The 14,568-nt window shown below is 40.2% G+C and overlaps 1 protein-coding gene across 4 annotated transcripts in view; it reads right to left on the bottom strand.

The window, feature by feature from the left end:
- The window catches only part of ABCC3 (ATP binding cassette subfamily C member 3), a 51,836-nt gene that overhangs the window by 26,606 nt on the left and 10,662 nt on the right, over nt 1-14,568 (bottom strand). For all 4 annotated transcript variants that reach the window (XR_003923554.2, XR_003923553.2, XR_005932520.1 and 1 more), the window contains exons 2-7: nt 10,067-10,243; nt 9,025-9,150; nt 7,996-8,133; nt 6,161-6,286; nt 5,296-5,357; nt 3,967-4,098 (exon numbers count right to left, since the gene is read on the bottom strand). Coding sequence is in view for 1 of the 4 variants with exons in the window: in XM_030015438.2 (XP_029871298.1) it covers nt 3,967-4,098; nt 5,296-5,357; nt 6,161-6,286; nt 7,996-8,133; nt 9,025-9,150; nt 10,067-10,243 (761 nt within the window). In the remaining 3 variants the exon portion in view is untranslated. The remainder of the gene's footprint in view (nt 1-3,966; nt 4,099-5,295; nt 5,358-6,160; nt 6,287-7,995; nt 8,134-9,024; nt 9,151-10,066; nt 10,244-14,568) is intronic.

Genomic DNA, 14,568 nt, shown 5'->3' with positions numbered 1-14,568 from the left:
ATGTGTACAGCACCGCAGTAACATCTAAAAGTCTGCTCCTTTCTTTGCTCTGCTACTGGTCAACAGCAAGACTTTCAACAAGATCTAGATGTGCTCAGGGATAGGCCACTCTTGTGTAATGAGTCTTTTCTTTTCTTTTTCTGTAGTACTTATGAGGTGTACTCCATAGGCCAGAAAATCAGTCACCATGGGATGAGAACATGGCTCAAAGGAGTAGAGATGAAGGCTTGACTTCCTTTGGCAGAAGACAGAGTTGATCTTGAATCGCCAATTTCTTGTAAAGGAATTCTCTAACAGTTGCTAGTTACATACCACAAAAGGCACCCTCACCTAGCCCTTCTGAGGCTGTATTTGTTGTTCAATTAGTAGCTGTACCAAACCTTTAGCCTTATCTGATCACACAGCTGCTTCCAGAGAAGTAGTCTGAATCCCTCCGGGGAGACAGGCATTGAATCACACGCCAAGCTAAGAGAGGAAGCAGGCACAGCCCTCTCAAAATATGGTTTTGCATTCCTGGAGACTTGAAAGAGCACAAACCACAGCACCTCCAAAGCTAAGCCATCTCTGAGATCTGGGCCGCAGCTGTCCGAGGTTCTTCCAGGACAGAAACTTTGGGTTTAGGTGCCTAAATTTTACTTAGATGACATTGTAAGCATTTAAACCCTGTTTGGCTGTATCCCTTTCTTACTTTGTGCTTTTCTTTCTCCACCTGCAAAATAAGCCAATGAAAGTGATCTCTTCTGCAAAGCTCTTTGAGACTGACTGATGAAAAATGGACCCAACAGGTCCACGCTGCTCTCCAGGGCTCTAGGTGGGTTTTCTGGAAGCACCTCTGGGTGCCTGACTTCTGTTGCCTATCAATAAGGAGGGGGTGCTCTGGGAAATTATTTCCTCCATGAACTGCTCTCAAAGAGCAGCCTGGCAGCTTTTCTACCAGCAAATACTGAACTGCTGTTGTTTCTTGGGGGCTATGGGACCTAGAGAACAATTTCCTGAACGTCAGCGAGGAAGGGTAAGTCCAAGCAGAGCAGGGAGAAGGAAATTAGAGTCTGGGGCACATAAGCCTTATAAGAAGGGACAGATGGAAGAGAGACCCTAGGAACAGTGAAGACTTACAAGAAGGCATTTGAAAAATAACTTAAAAGCACTACCAAGTGAGGTTGGATTTATGGATTCTTCATAAAGAGTGTGCAGATTTTTTGGGGCTGGCTGGCTGTAGAGTCAAATAATTCCAACAGCTTGTGAGCATTCAAAATGATCACTGTGGCTAACAGCCCACAGGTAGAAACTTGTTCACATCCTTTCAAACAAAGGCATGTGGAAATCCCAATTTCTTCGCAATAAAGTTTGAGGGCAGGAGGAGAACCTGAACCAGACTTTTTTTTTTCCCCAGACAGGAACAGTGTTGTTTTTGTCCTTCCAGATCAAACCTGGAGAGTTTATGAGCAAAGCTTTATTTTTCTGGCAACCAGGCTGTTAAACTCATTGAAGGATTTGAAGAAACAAGACTACTTGCCCCTGGCTTTGTGCTGTTAAAAATGTTTATTACAGTGACCTAACAGCAACGCAATAGTTCTGTTGCAGCAAAAAATCCCAAAGGGAGAAAATGCACATCTAGTGTTTACTACGGGTAGCTAGGTGAGGTCAGGTTTTCAGCAGTGTGTGGGACTGCTCACACCCAGTTTTTTTATCAAAGCAAAAAGCATGTGCCTGGTTTCCATTATTTATAGCAGGGGAGATAATAGATGCTGATTATCTCATGGGAAAACACATAGCTTTCTAAATAGTGATGACAAGGCCCTGCATCTTCAATCTGTCTTCATAAGCATAGTCACAGAAGCTAACTAAAAATGAGGCAAAATAGATTCCAGCTCTCTCTTCTCCATCTAGCACAGCTCTTTCTCAGAAGCGACTGCACTTATCAGTAAAGTGAGCGAGTAGAGACTTCAGCCATACATGCAAAGAGAGCAAAAGCAGAGGAAAAATACTCTTTGCATGCATTATTATCTACGATAACAACTTAAATACACACAGATCTCTCCTGTAACTCATTAGTAGAAAATGAATTATGAGCAATTATTAAACAGTAATTCACAAGACAGCTGTGAAGCAAAATGTAAAAAAGGTTTTGTAGGCTTAGGAACAATAGAAATGTGATAGTCATTACAATAAAACAAGTTTAAAGCTTTAGCTATGCCAGAGTTGCAGCTGATTAAGTTTTTTAAAATAAATTACTACTGTGTACACTGGAAGTATTTTCCATGACACTTTCAACACATGTACAACTTGACACAGCATTTTTAATGTCATAAAAGCTTGCTCAGAGCAGATTTAATGAGAAAAGATAAAAAAAACCCAAACCTATTTACAACAGCTCCCAAGCAAATACCACTAGTGTTATTTGACATGAAATAATTGAAAATACCTACTTATAAATGAAGAATAAGCAGAGCCACAAAGCTTTTAGAGTTACGTGAAACCCAGCAATCTGGAGTACAGTGATTTGCTTTGTTTTTGCTTTTTTCCCCACCTTAGAATCATTAATATAGTCACCACAAAATTTTACCTGAGCTAAATACAAGCCAGAATTTATGGTTAAATTCATTGCCAACTGGCCCCAGTTTGTATGAATAATTTCCAAAATGCAATGAATCCCATGACAAAACTCCAGGCATGGTTTCTGGTTTCCTAGCAAAAGTTTTCCTGGACCCTAGGCACTTCTGCACAATGGCTGTGCTCTTACTATATAAAAGCCTGAGGGAGTAAGATTTATGTCTTTGCAGCAAAAGACCAGAACCCAGACAATGCACATTATTCCACACTGTAAAAATAGAGACATTAAGAAAACAAAAAACCCCGAAGTAAAACCACAGCACACACAGAGCACTAGTGGACAAGCTGCTGGTGTTAGTGCTGGAAACCTTTCAAATTTTAGCTGTGAAGTGGAACTCTCCACATCATAATCACCCTTGCCAAGAACCTTACAACTCTCTCCTAATATTATCACATAATAGGGTCTTTCCAATTTGGCAAGGATATGCACAGAAGAGAACAGAGGAAAGCCTCCACATGGAGGAGAAATCTCCACAATGAAAGGAAATGGAAGTGCAGGCCTCCTCCTTATTGACATTTTTCATTTGAAACACACTATTATCACATCTATTTGTTTGAAAACATTTTGGACATTAACCAGTGGGAGAAGGAAACACAGTTGTACAATAGATAATTTCTTAAGATTAGATTAGGACAGAACATGCAATAAAAAGGATATCCTCTCCAGCATGGATGTAACTATATGAATGTTCTGAACCTCATCCCATTTCCATCAGAGACTATGGGAATTTTGCTGCTAACTTTCTAGGCAACAGGAGTAGGGTCTCAGCTTTTAAAGTGGGATATCTCTTCCCCTCCCGCCTTTCATGTGTTTTGAGTTTCGTATCTTTACTGCTAGAAAGTGAAGAGTTCCTCACTGCTAAGAGCCTTAAGGCTAAAAATAGCGTCAGGCCAAAAAAATCATGATGGGGACGATGAGGAATTCCTTTTGGTTTATGGTGCCTAGAAGTTGTGCTCTAACATGCCTAGGAGGGAGGCAATTATGGGGTTAGACATCTACCAGCTCAGTGATGAAAGTTGTTCATTTTCTACAATCCAACCAACTCAATCCCTTCTGCTTACGCATCTTCAGCCCTTCTCCACTTGGTAAATGGTACTACCTGCTCATGTAGATTTTAAGCACCTAGTTAAAAAGCATGTACGTAGTACACAAGCCCCAGAGGGCTCCTGCTTGCCTCTGCCTAGACATATTAAGTAAGCAAATTAGACGGTTAATATTAATGAAGAACACATAGGTTGAAGAGGTAGGTGCCTTTTTTAGTTGGCTCATTTTCAGGTATGAGTAGCTTATTAATGTTGAAATGACTCGGATCAATCTCCGTTTGCAGACTTGTTCCAGGACAATATACTTACTGTTTGCACTCTGCTTTTTCTTTGTCCCACTCTTTACTTAGTTGCTGCACAATAATTTTTGAGGTATCATCTTCATTCAGCGACCACAAATCTTTATCTTCAAGGGGCCTTTTGTAACCAAGAATTGCCATGCTGCACATATAGAGAAAACCAGTTCAGTTCAGTTTGGCTAATAGTACTTAAAGCATTGCTAGTAACTCTGGGACTATTAAGCTAACAAAAGTAAGAAGATACATCTCCACAGAAAGGGTGATAATTATACCTCCATCTCCCTCTGTTCCTTATATTGATTGTTGATATTTGCAATTAAGGAAAGGACATTACATAGTTTTGATTACATGTATGTTATTGAAAACATCACTTCAGGAAAAAACAGGACAATAAAAAGCAACTACCAGAAGCATTTGAATGAAACTGTGGTGTTAAATGAAAACAGTGAAGCTTTAGAAGTGAAAATAACTAAGTCTATCTAGAATAACTGTCAGAGGTGAACAAAATGCAGAAGTGAAGCACACGTGAGTTAAAGAAAAAAACAGATTTCTCTGAAAACTACAGTTCTTCAACTGTAAGAGGAATTTTGTCAAGGGATACAAACATCTACTTGCCAAGACTCTTGATGGGAAAGCTGAACATTCAAAACTCTGGAAGTTTAGAAAGATCTCACACTCTCACTAAAAAGAAGTTTATAGGGCTGTTGCCAGGACAATGAAGTTACATGGATGTAAGAATGAAGATCTCAACACCCTCAACCACTATGGAAAAAATGGGTCTTAACTTGACCTTTGACAGCTGTTCCACTTCTTTATCATGGAGTAGTAGTAAGCCCAATCTCAAATTTGCATCTTTAATACACATGCCTTTTGACAGCAGTATCAGTGGTAATCATTTGTATATATAACCCAGTTTACTTTCCCTCTTGCATAGAAAATGTCCTTATAAAAAATTATTGACCCATGAACCCCAACAGGAAACAAAATGCATCCCCAGATGGGTGAAAGGTTGCCACGATTAATCTTGTGGAACACAGTCTTAGATCTTGGTTTAGGTTATACTCCAGCACACGATAAGCACAACCACTGTATACTCTATTAGTCATGCCACAATTGTTGCCACTACTCTTCAGAGAAGAAATTTGGGCAGTATGAGCACTCTGAAAGTGGTTCATAAAAACAAAAATTCTAGAAGTGCTGACACCACTGTGGATGAAAGAGCATCCAACATCAACTACTTAGAGAGGAAAAATCTCTGCATTGCTAACTCTGTACAACATGTGTCACAGGTAGAGTTTGGCGTTGTCAGTTGTCCAACAGCTTGAAAAGAGAAGCTCACCTTGTAAACCACCAAAATGTCAATCTTGACAGGAAGCCTGAAGTTAACTCTGGACATGGATTCTATAGTAAAGTTATGGGGGGAAAAAAAACAAAATAAAGCAAGACATTTACCATTACTTTAATAAGATGACAGTCGATTTTGCTTAGTTTGGGTATATTACATGTATGTACCTACATCCTAATGAGACATAAAATTGATTTCTTTCATTTCCCATGTCATGTAGAACTCCCTTTATCTTTAAAAATTGCTTCATATACTGCCTTTAAATCACACTTATATGAAGTTAAATGTCATTCTGTAGTTTCTGAAATGTTCATTTTAAGAAATGAACTCGATTTCTCTCTCAGCTCGGTTCAAACATAAATCCAATTATAGAGACCATTTTATGAATTGGAGAAGAAATTTAATCTGTGACACCACTAATATCTTCCATTATTAATGTTTTTCCATATCTATTCTCAACACATATAGAACTCATTTATTAAGACAAACCTTATAGACTTTAGCTAACTCTAAATTAATGTTAAGCAAGTAGACCACCACCTCCACAAAACCTACTGTTGAAATAATAATTAATATTACACTTTAATGTCCAGAAATGTAATTTCAACTTCTGTGAAGCAGCAAGTAGGAGAGCTGCTTTCACTACATAGCTTCCAGTCATTACTGATGGCACAAATAATGGAAAAAGGCTTCAAACCCTAATATTACTCTCCAAACCCAGTGTTTCATAAGGGTGTCACCAACTACTGCAATCTCAGTGACAATACAAAGGTGTTTTCAATGACAAGTATTTTCAGTGGAACTTTCAAAGCATGATATAGTCTGTAAAATGTAAATAAAGAAAAGTAAAAATACTTACAGGATCTGTATTAACAGGGGAAAAAAATGGAGGCTTTTCTTTAAAGCATGAAAGGATCAACTCAATGATTACCAAAGCAAAGTAGATGTAAAACGTGGTAAACCTGAACCTTTCATTTACATGGCCCTAGAGGGGAAAAAGAAACACAGTAATAATTGTTTTTATTGTACTTCCCAGGCCCCCAACTCTCTCTCTCTCTCACTTTTTCACAGCTTCTTTTGGAAATTCCATTCTTCCTCTAGAGTTGAATACTGCAAAGTAGTTGCTAGCAGGAATTATCTTACAAAAGTATGCATGTACTCTGTAAAGTGCCTAAGAACATGCTTATCTCCAAGCTTTTCATTAAATTACGTCAAGTTCAAAGTGTTTATACATCTTCACCGCATGCAGACACCCTCTAAAATCAGAGCTACATGACATCCTTTCAAATTGCCTCCAGGGGTTCTTGCAAGATCATGTCTTAAGTGTAGGAACTGTCAACCCAGATCAGGGAACATTCATTTACTTTAGTATCTTGTCACTGACAAGCAGTCATCATTAAATACTTTCAGAAGAAGCTGCAAAAAACCACTGTATTGCATAATAACAGTTCCATCTGCTCTAGAGATATCTCCTTTCCTACTTATATGAGTCCGCAGTTGATTTAAAACTTCTTACTGTGAGGGTATGTCCCTTCTACAGCTCTTTCATACCCTAATGTAGCTGTGAATGCTCTCATTGTTCACTTAAAATGTTTAAACCTTAAGTGCAAGAGAAAGAATATTTGGTCCTTGGCAGTTGCAAGAACAGGAGAAAAGTTACCCATGCCCGTTCCAAGGCTCTGCACCCATAATTTTAAGTTGATTAAGGATTCAAACATTGATAGTCCAATATTTGTACTTATTCACCACTACTACAGTTTGAAAATTGACTTTAAGTGGTGTTTGAAAGGGTCTCACCAAGATTGCAGCTATTTTCTGAAGAAGTTCTGCATAGACTGCCATTTAAGGTTTAATTCAATCTCTGCTGGAATATTTACAGCAGCCTGCTATAGCAAGATCCTTGCTAAAAGATAATGCTGCTGACAGTTACAAAAAGTAAGTATACAAAAAAAAGAAATCATCAAACAGAATCAACACTGATTTCACTGAGGAGAAGCAATCACCTTAATGTTTTTCAAATACTCCTTTTCCTTCTAGCCTTTGATGATCTAATCACTGAAGCAATCTGCTGTGCCCTACTTAGTGAAATTTGTTTCTGTGAAAAACATAACAACTTTCTTACTGTGGGAGAACCTGCTATGTTTTCAAACAGGAATCATAACAGCCCAGGTTTCATTCCCCTCCCTCCAACTTTCTGTTCTCTATTTAAAGCCACAGTTGGAATCAAAATGCTGTCCTCAGCACATCAGGCACTGACAAAAGAAAGGCTATGGAGCTGTACCATGTGGCCAAGCTGCCTAAGCAAAAAAGGGAACATCACATATTAAAACGCATCATTTCTGATTACTACCCATCCCTATTTAAGCATGGCAGGGGAAGGGGGCTGCAAAAGGGGAAGAAAAAAAAAAAAAATCTGTTCTAATATATATACAGTATTGGTACAGCCCTCTCATGTCTATCAGGTTTCCAGTATAGCCTTGGGCTAAGCAAAATACGCTTTTTGACATTGCATGAGAAATCCCAGTTCCCTTCAAGTTATACAAGTCTGAGTCAAGGCAACGGAACCAAACTTTTCTTTCTCCCTGGCAAAAGCTGGGCTCAGATCTGATTCCAAACTCGGTGATTCATTCCCTTCACAGAGATGTTAATGCTACATTTCCTGTTCTCCAAGTGCTAACAAGGATGGCATGTTACCTGTGCTGTTGTAGTCACGATCTTAGACCTGAAAGGCCCCACGGCACAGAGCACAGACAAAAACCAGAAGATAATGAGCACTCCAGAGGACTGAACTCCTCTCAGCCTTTCGTATTGAATAAGCAGTGTAGCTAACAGCTGTAAAAGTAAATACAGGAACACGTGAACACAATCCCATCCCACTGCTCCTCTTATTCACGCTCTCAGTTGGCAGCTATTACAGTCACCGTTGACAACAGGACCTCTTTGAAATAAGGCCCCATCATAACTTCACAGAAGTCAATGGCAAAACCTCCTCTATCTAAGGAAAGCAGCAAATAACTTTATGAAATAATTTGGTTTTACTGTTTTCAAAGCCTCATCTCCAGAATTCAGTTTTTAAACCGGATTTTGTACCTAGGACTAGGCACAATTAAATATTAGCTACAAACATTTTAAACAAGTGTAAGAGTTGTCATTTCTCCAGTCCAGATGAACAATCATGACTTGTCTAGAGAATGGTATTTTTAAAAAAATATAACCAAGGGAATTAAAAACTTAATGGGCAAATTTTACTGCTTCATTTTTCATACAACAGCCACAAGCCTGTTTGCCATCCTGGGCAAAGCAAATTTGGTTTCTGTTTAACAGAGGAACAACCACCAGATAAGAGACACAGTTTTACAAAGTCCAATACAGTACTGAAAAACGCACAAGACATGCTGTCTCATATCTCCCTGTTTAGGCAAAGTCATACCCAAATTCTCTCCACACCTGGATCACAAGCTTGGAGAAATAGATGAGAGCAAGGTGGGAGGCAGAACAATCGCTCCATTATAAAGATTTTAATTTACCTAGCTGAATCTACATGAGAGAGATATCTGTAACTGCGGCCTTTTCGGTAAGCAAAATTTGCTTCAGTAATACAAGTACTAATAATTCAGCTAAAAGAGTACAGGATGAGGCAATGAATGCAAAGGAACCCTTTTCCTCCTTCATCTAAGAAAGGGTTATTCTTATTGGTCACAACAAACAGAAACAGTTACGAACCACAGTGATGCCAACGATCAATGGAGTTACAAAATAGACTGGTGGAGGCGTCCTGTTTTGCAGGAGCTCGTGGAAAGAGTAGAAGAGATCTGCCCAGCTCACGCACCACAGCAGGACACCGAACAGCTGAAAGTAGCCAAACAGAAACAGCATTTGGTAAACTCATCTCCAGGGGCAGTCAGAGGGCTAGCAAAACCATTATGATTCACAGATTCCCAGCAAGACAAAGCTGTGTAAACAGAACAACACTGCTGTGCTGACCAGCTGCAGTCAGGTTAATGGAACTGTCCCACTGCACTCAAACCAAGGATCCCATCTCAACTGCTTTCCGAGGGATTTGCAAACACGAACAGTAGAAAGACTAATGTATTTACCTGTTTTTTTTCCCATACTATTCAGTCTTGATTGGAAACACAGGCAGCATCCAGATTAGAGGCAGACATGCCCTGAAGCGGAAGCCTGGAATTTTTCTCCAGGAATAACCCCAGTTCTCTTGTGGCCTATGGAAAGTGACTTGCTTGCTTTCCTTAGACCTAGCCATTTATAAACCAGAGGTGCTGTTGACACCAGCCATCTCTTAAGCACAAGATGCAGATGAAATCACATAACTATTGGGTGGGTAGAGTGGCTTGAAAAGATACCTTACTGTGTTTACTTTCACAACGAGATTAAATTCTCACTAGACCCACCTTAAGGTCTTTGTTGTGCAGCTTTCAGCAGTTTAAAGCTTAAGTAATGGTGAAGCAGCATAGTTTTGGCTCAACAAAGGGGTGAACTCTCTTCTGCAGAGCAATCAACTCCTCTCTCTACCCAGAAAGGTGGGTTCACAGGATGGATTTCCTTACAGATGAGCTGTCCTTAGGTATCCTTCCTCAGAAATCTGTACGTACACTGTTGCTTCCTATAAGCAAGTTCTCCAGTTCCCCCATAAATCAGAGGGGATTTTGTTTAAACCCTACTGCAGCACTTGCTTGGATACTGAACTAATGCTAACAAACTCAAAATTGCACATTACTCATGGAACACTGCAAAGAGATCTTACCGTCTTGAACCTGCTCAACACGGAAAGCACAATGTACCCTCTTTTGTTGTGCTTTAGGTAGAGAAGATAAAAGGGTAATACACTCCATAGATAAATGCTGGGGATCCATGCTAGGATGGTATTCTGGAAACACGGTGTCAGGTCTGGATTATCAGTGTGTATTGAAAGATTTGAATCCTGGAAAAGAGATGAGACATTTATTAATAGAGAGGCAGAAATGCTGCCAATTGGAACATCTGCTTGAAGAAATTGTATCCAAATTCTGCTGGAGCTAGCACATGGCCTTAGTAAAAGCTTTCCAAAAATACCTATCCCAACTACTTGTGGTTAATCTGTTGTAGTAAAAGGACTAAGTACAGTTTTAAATACTGGGCAAAACCTAGAAAGACACACTTCTGCCCTCCTGTATTTCAGATTTGGATTTATATTTCGTAGCAGGCAAACCCCTTGTGTTGCCGTCTTTGCTAAGGCTTAGTTACAGGTGCTGATACCATGGCACTTCTCAGGCATTCCCAGCCTGGAGTGCAACTGCTAAATAAAGCTCTTGAGGCAAAATCCTTGACTTGAGAACTCATCCAGCAAGAATGTCCAGCACTGAATAAAATTATCAGATTTAGATCAACCGTATGCTGACCTGGGAAAACCCCCTCCATTTATGACTAAAATTTTGTCCTTCTTACGCACATGCCTCCAACTATAATTACTTCCCTATTCTAAACAAAGGTAAAAGAAACGTATTGTACATGCAGGTAGGAATATGGGTTTTCTTGCAAACATTGCAAGCAAGGCTTTCCATCTATGACCTTGGACACCACAATTCACATATGCAACTTGTACCCAAGGATTTGAATGCACCACATGCAAACGCACAGTCACACAAGTTCAAACTAAAATAGAAATTTCAGTACAGTTAAGGGGAACTTGGTTTTAATCAAACCTACTGGAAATTCACAACTTGCATTTTGCCATCTGATGTGTCATCTGAAATGTGGTAGATAAATACTTGCAGGAAATGTAAAATTACTTTGTTGTACTATCATTAACAAGCAGATGATAAAACTAAGATATCTGTGGTTCAAATATGCCTTATCTCTGCACTAGAATCATTCACTTGTACCTAATTATTTTTGGGTATGAGCTCTCAGTAGAAGTATGCTTCAGTTAAGCTGAGCCACTTCTCCCCACCCCTTATAAATGAATGACTGACTAGTCTGAATATGAATTCTTGAAAAGTATTTCCAGCCCTGCTTTTGTTTACCAATACAAAAGAGACTGAATGCTGAAAGCAATGGTTGATTTTAGGAGAACTGAAGAGACATAATCTGCTTACAATCTTTCGATCTCGGTGATGATCTGTCAGAAGGGATGTGTACCCCTGCATCAGTCCACATACCCACAAAAGAGCTCATAAGTGTAATGAAACTACAAAGCCTTGGCAGGTTGCAGGATGGTTTGGCTGAACTGTGACAAGTTTGTCACTCAGTACTTCAGCTTTAGCACAAATGAAAGCCCTGGCAGTGGTGAAGGGTGGCACAAATCCATTAGCTGTGCATCTAAACTGCACCCTTTAATGCTGCAGAGTTAGTGCCTCTCCAGCTGAGCAATGGCTCCTTTGGAGGCATGCAAACACCCAGCGTGGGCCAGGGGAATAAAAAGATTCCCATTTACCTAAACAGGTTTGTCCAGACCTAGGGAAAACTTCAGCCACAAATCAACAACACAGGGGCAATTACACTGCAATTCAAACACAAGATCAAAACCAAACCAAACTCCAGCCTCACATTCAAACTATTTCTGTGTATTCCTCCAGCGAGCAGGTCTCTGGCACCAGAAAGGAAGATAACGTTTAAAGAGCACCCATTTTTGGCTCATCATCAAAACATTTCAGCATCTCTAACATGATAAGCTCTCCTAGCAGCTACCCTGCCTGGGGCAGGAGATGCCCTCTAGAAGTTTGGAGCTGAAAAGCTCTTTAGTTCCAAAGCAGGACTTTATCTACTATCATTTATTCAACAAAATACTAATTTCCTCTTTAAATTACATGTGGTTTAGCAATGTCTTGAGCATGTTTGCAATTGTGCTCCTTTAGCTTGCTGGAAAGAATCCTGGAAAAAGGAAAGCTGAGGAAGAATAGCAATAACTGGGCACAGAATAAAACAAAGATTCTGTTTAAGGGAAAAGTTATTGCAGGGGGGCGGGGACAGTATGGAAAAGCAGCACTCCTAATTTAAACCTTTCCTATAAGACCAAAATGTCCAGAAATTACTTTCTGTCTGACAGCCACCTAGAAACTGCCCCAGATGTCCATTAACTTTGGACTGAACACAAGCTGACTATTGTATCCAAGACACAGACTGTATGGCTGCCAAGCCATTTAAAGGTTTTCATTAACTCTTATTTAAACAAGGCAAAGGACTTGCATTTCTGAACGCATAAATACAGCTGGCCAGAAAACAAAAATTCTGTCCTAAAAAAACACATCTAAGATTTTGAGATTCGGTCGAATTATCCCTAAGAATAAAAGTGGAACCCGTCCAAAATTACGTGAAAGTACAAGAAGCAGCACCCACCCGATAACCAACAAGAGCCTCCTACTTCCATGGCACATGGGAAATGGGGATGTGGGCTGAAAGAGAAATCTACATCCAAGGTGACAGACCTGACTACTGGCTATCTTGGGAATGTTTTCCCAAGTCCAATTCCATCCTGGACCAGATAAACAACCTTTCCTGGAACAGATCTGTTTCTGTAAAAAGTTTCCCTTTCAATGAATTGGTGTTTTCTGAGAGCAGACTCTTTCCATCCTTGAATACAATGAGAAGGGTTCCTGTTAGAAGACACTATACCTTGAACATTTAAGTAGTGTAATTCCATACAAATTACTTGCTCCCCCCAAGACCAGACCATAGTGGACTAATGCTGCCATGCCATCTGCCATGTAGCGGGGACTCTGTTAAGAATTATCTTTATTACTTTTAAATCTGGAAATCTGAAAGTTACATTTCTCACCACATTTCTTACCTAGCTGGATCTGTTTCCACAGAGCTGGCAGTTCCACTTTATGGCTTTATAAATCACCACACAGACAGCATATATTCCAACATCCACTCCAACCCTAAACAATTCATTTTGAGTCAGAATATGACATGAAGTTTCAATATAATCTATGGTGACCAAGCCGACACAGTTAAATATTGCTAAATACCCTTCAATTCATCAGTAAAGTTACGGAACTCCACCCTTGAGAACAAACACAAGAAGCAACGGCTGGAGGGACACACCAGCTCTTTGACTCCTATCTTTAAGGCTCCTGCTTTAGTCCGGCTTTGCCTTTCCATATTCTGAACTCTGCCCTGGTAAGCGGAGCAGGTTTAAATATTTCTTACGTCCCATTCTGATTGAGGATGAAAATACCCACCTTGGGCTGTCTGGGTTTGAGGGTTTTCTTTGGACTTGCTACTCAAAGAGGTCTAATACTCTGATGTTGGATAGCACACACATTCCTCGGTTCACAGCTCTATGCTGTCCTGAGAACAAGTCACCTTCCTCTGTGCATCACAGCTCTGTCTCAGGGTCCCCTTCAGTGAAAGCCCACTGAAAACACTCTGCAGGCAGCTCCATGACCCAGAGCCGGGGTGACCCATCAATAGGCATCTCACAAGGGGAAATACTCAGCAGCACATGTTGGGAAACACCACTTTCTCCAAGAAACTCATCCCAGGAAAATTGTAACAGCCAGCGTGCCCATCACAGCTACCATTGGTGTCAGCTCGCTTCCCCACAAGCAAGTCTTAAGGGCAGTAACCTGTGACCTCTTCCTAATCCAGACTCCCACTGTGCTCTTTGGCTCCTCCAGACTGCCAAGAGCTCTGTGGCAACTGCCTGTATGCAGCAGCATTTCCTTGGATGCAGTATCACGGATCAGGTTGGAGGCTCTGCTGGTGAGACACAGCATTGCAGAAATACCAGCCCACTGTACCCAACTCCCTGGGTGCACAATGTACTTAATCCTGTAATAATACTTAAATGCAATGCCAACATCCATGGGAAAAGAGATTAGAGATGCTTGTAACAGCTTCACAGCAGACAAGGGGTCCCCTGGAGTCTAGAAGTTACAAATTAGTGGGGCTTTCTGTTGATCAGTTAAGAATATCATTGACGTTGTCCCTTGCAGCAGCTTTCAATCACACCCATCACTCCAGTCACAGTCTTTGGATAAACACGACGCTCATATTAAGGGCCATCTGTGCAGCAGGACTTACATTTAGATGAGCAGCTTTAAATACATGTTCTTAATTTAAGGGAAAGTATTCAACAGGGGAAGCTCTGAGCAACATTAAATCTGCTCTAATACTTAGTACTTTCTATTATACTTCCCCCTCTGGAAAAGAGCACCGCTATTGAAAAGGCCATCCTTAAAACTGATAATGCCTTTAAAGGAAACAAAAGTTCAATGCAACATATCTTGGGTTTCTTGCACATCATCCCTTACAGCTTTCAAA

Source organism: Aquila chrysaetos, chromosome 5 (genome assembly GCF_900496995.4).
Source record: "Aquila chrysaetos chrysaetos chromosome 5, bAquChr1.4, whole genome shotgun sequence".
NCBI classification, from domain to species: domain Eukaryota; kingdom Metazoa; phylum Chordata; class Aves; order Accipitriformes; family Accipitridae; genus Aquila; species Aquila chrysaetos.
Note: the sequence above shows the minus strand (reverse complement) of the source record. Positions and strands in the feature narration are given on the sequence as shown.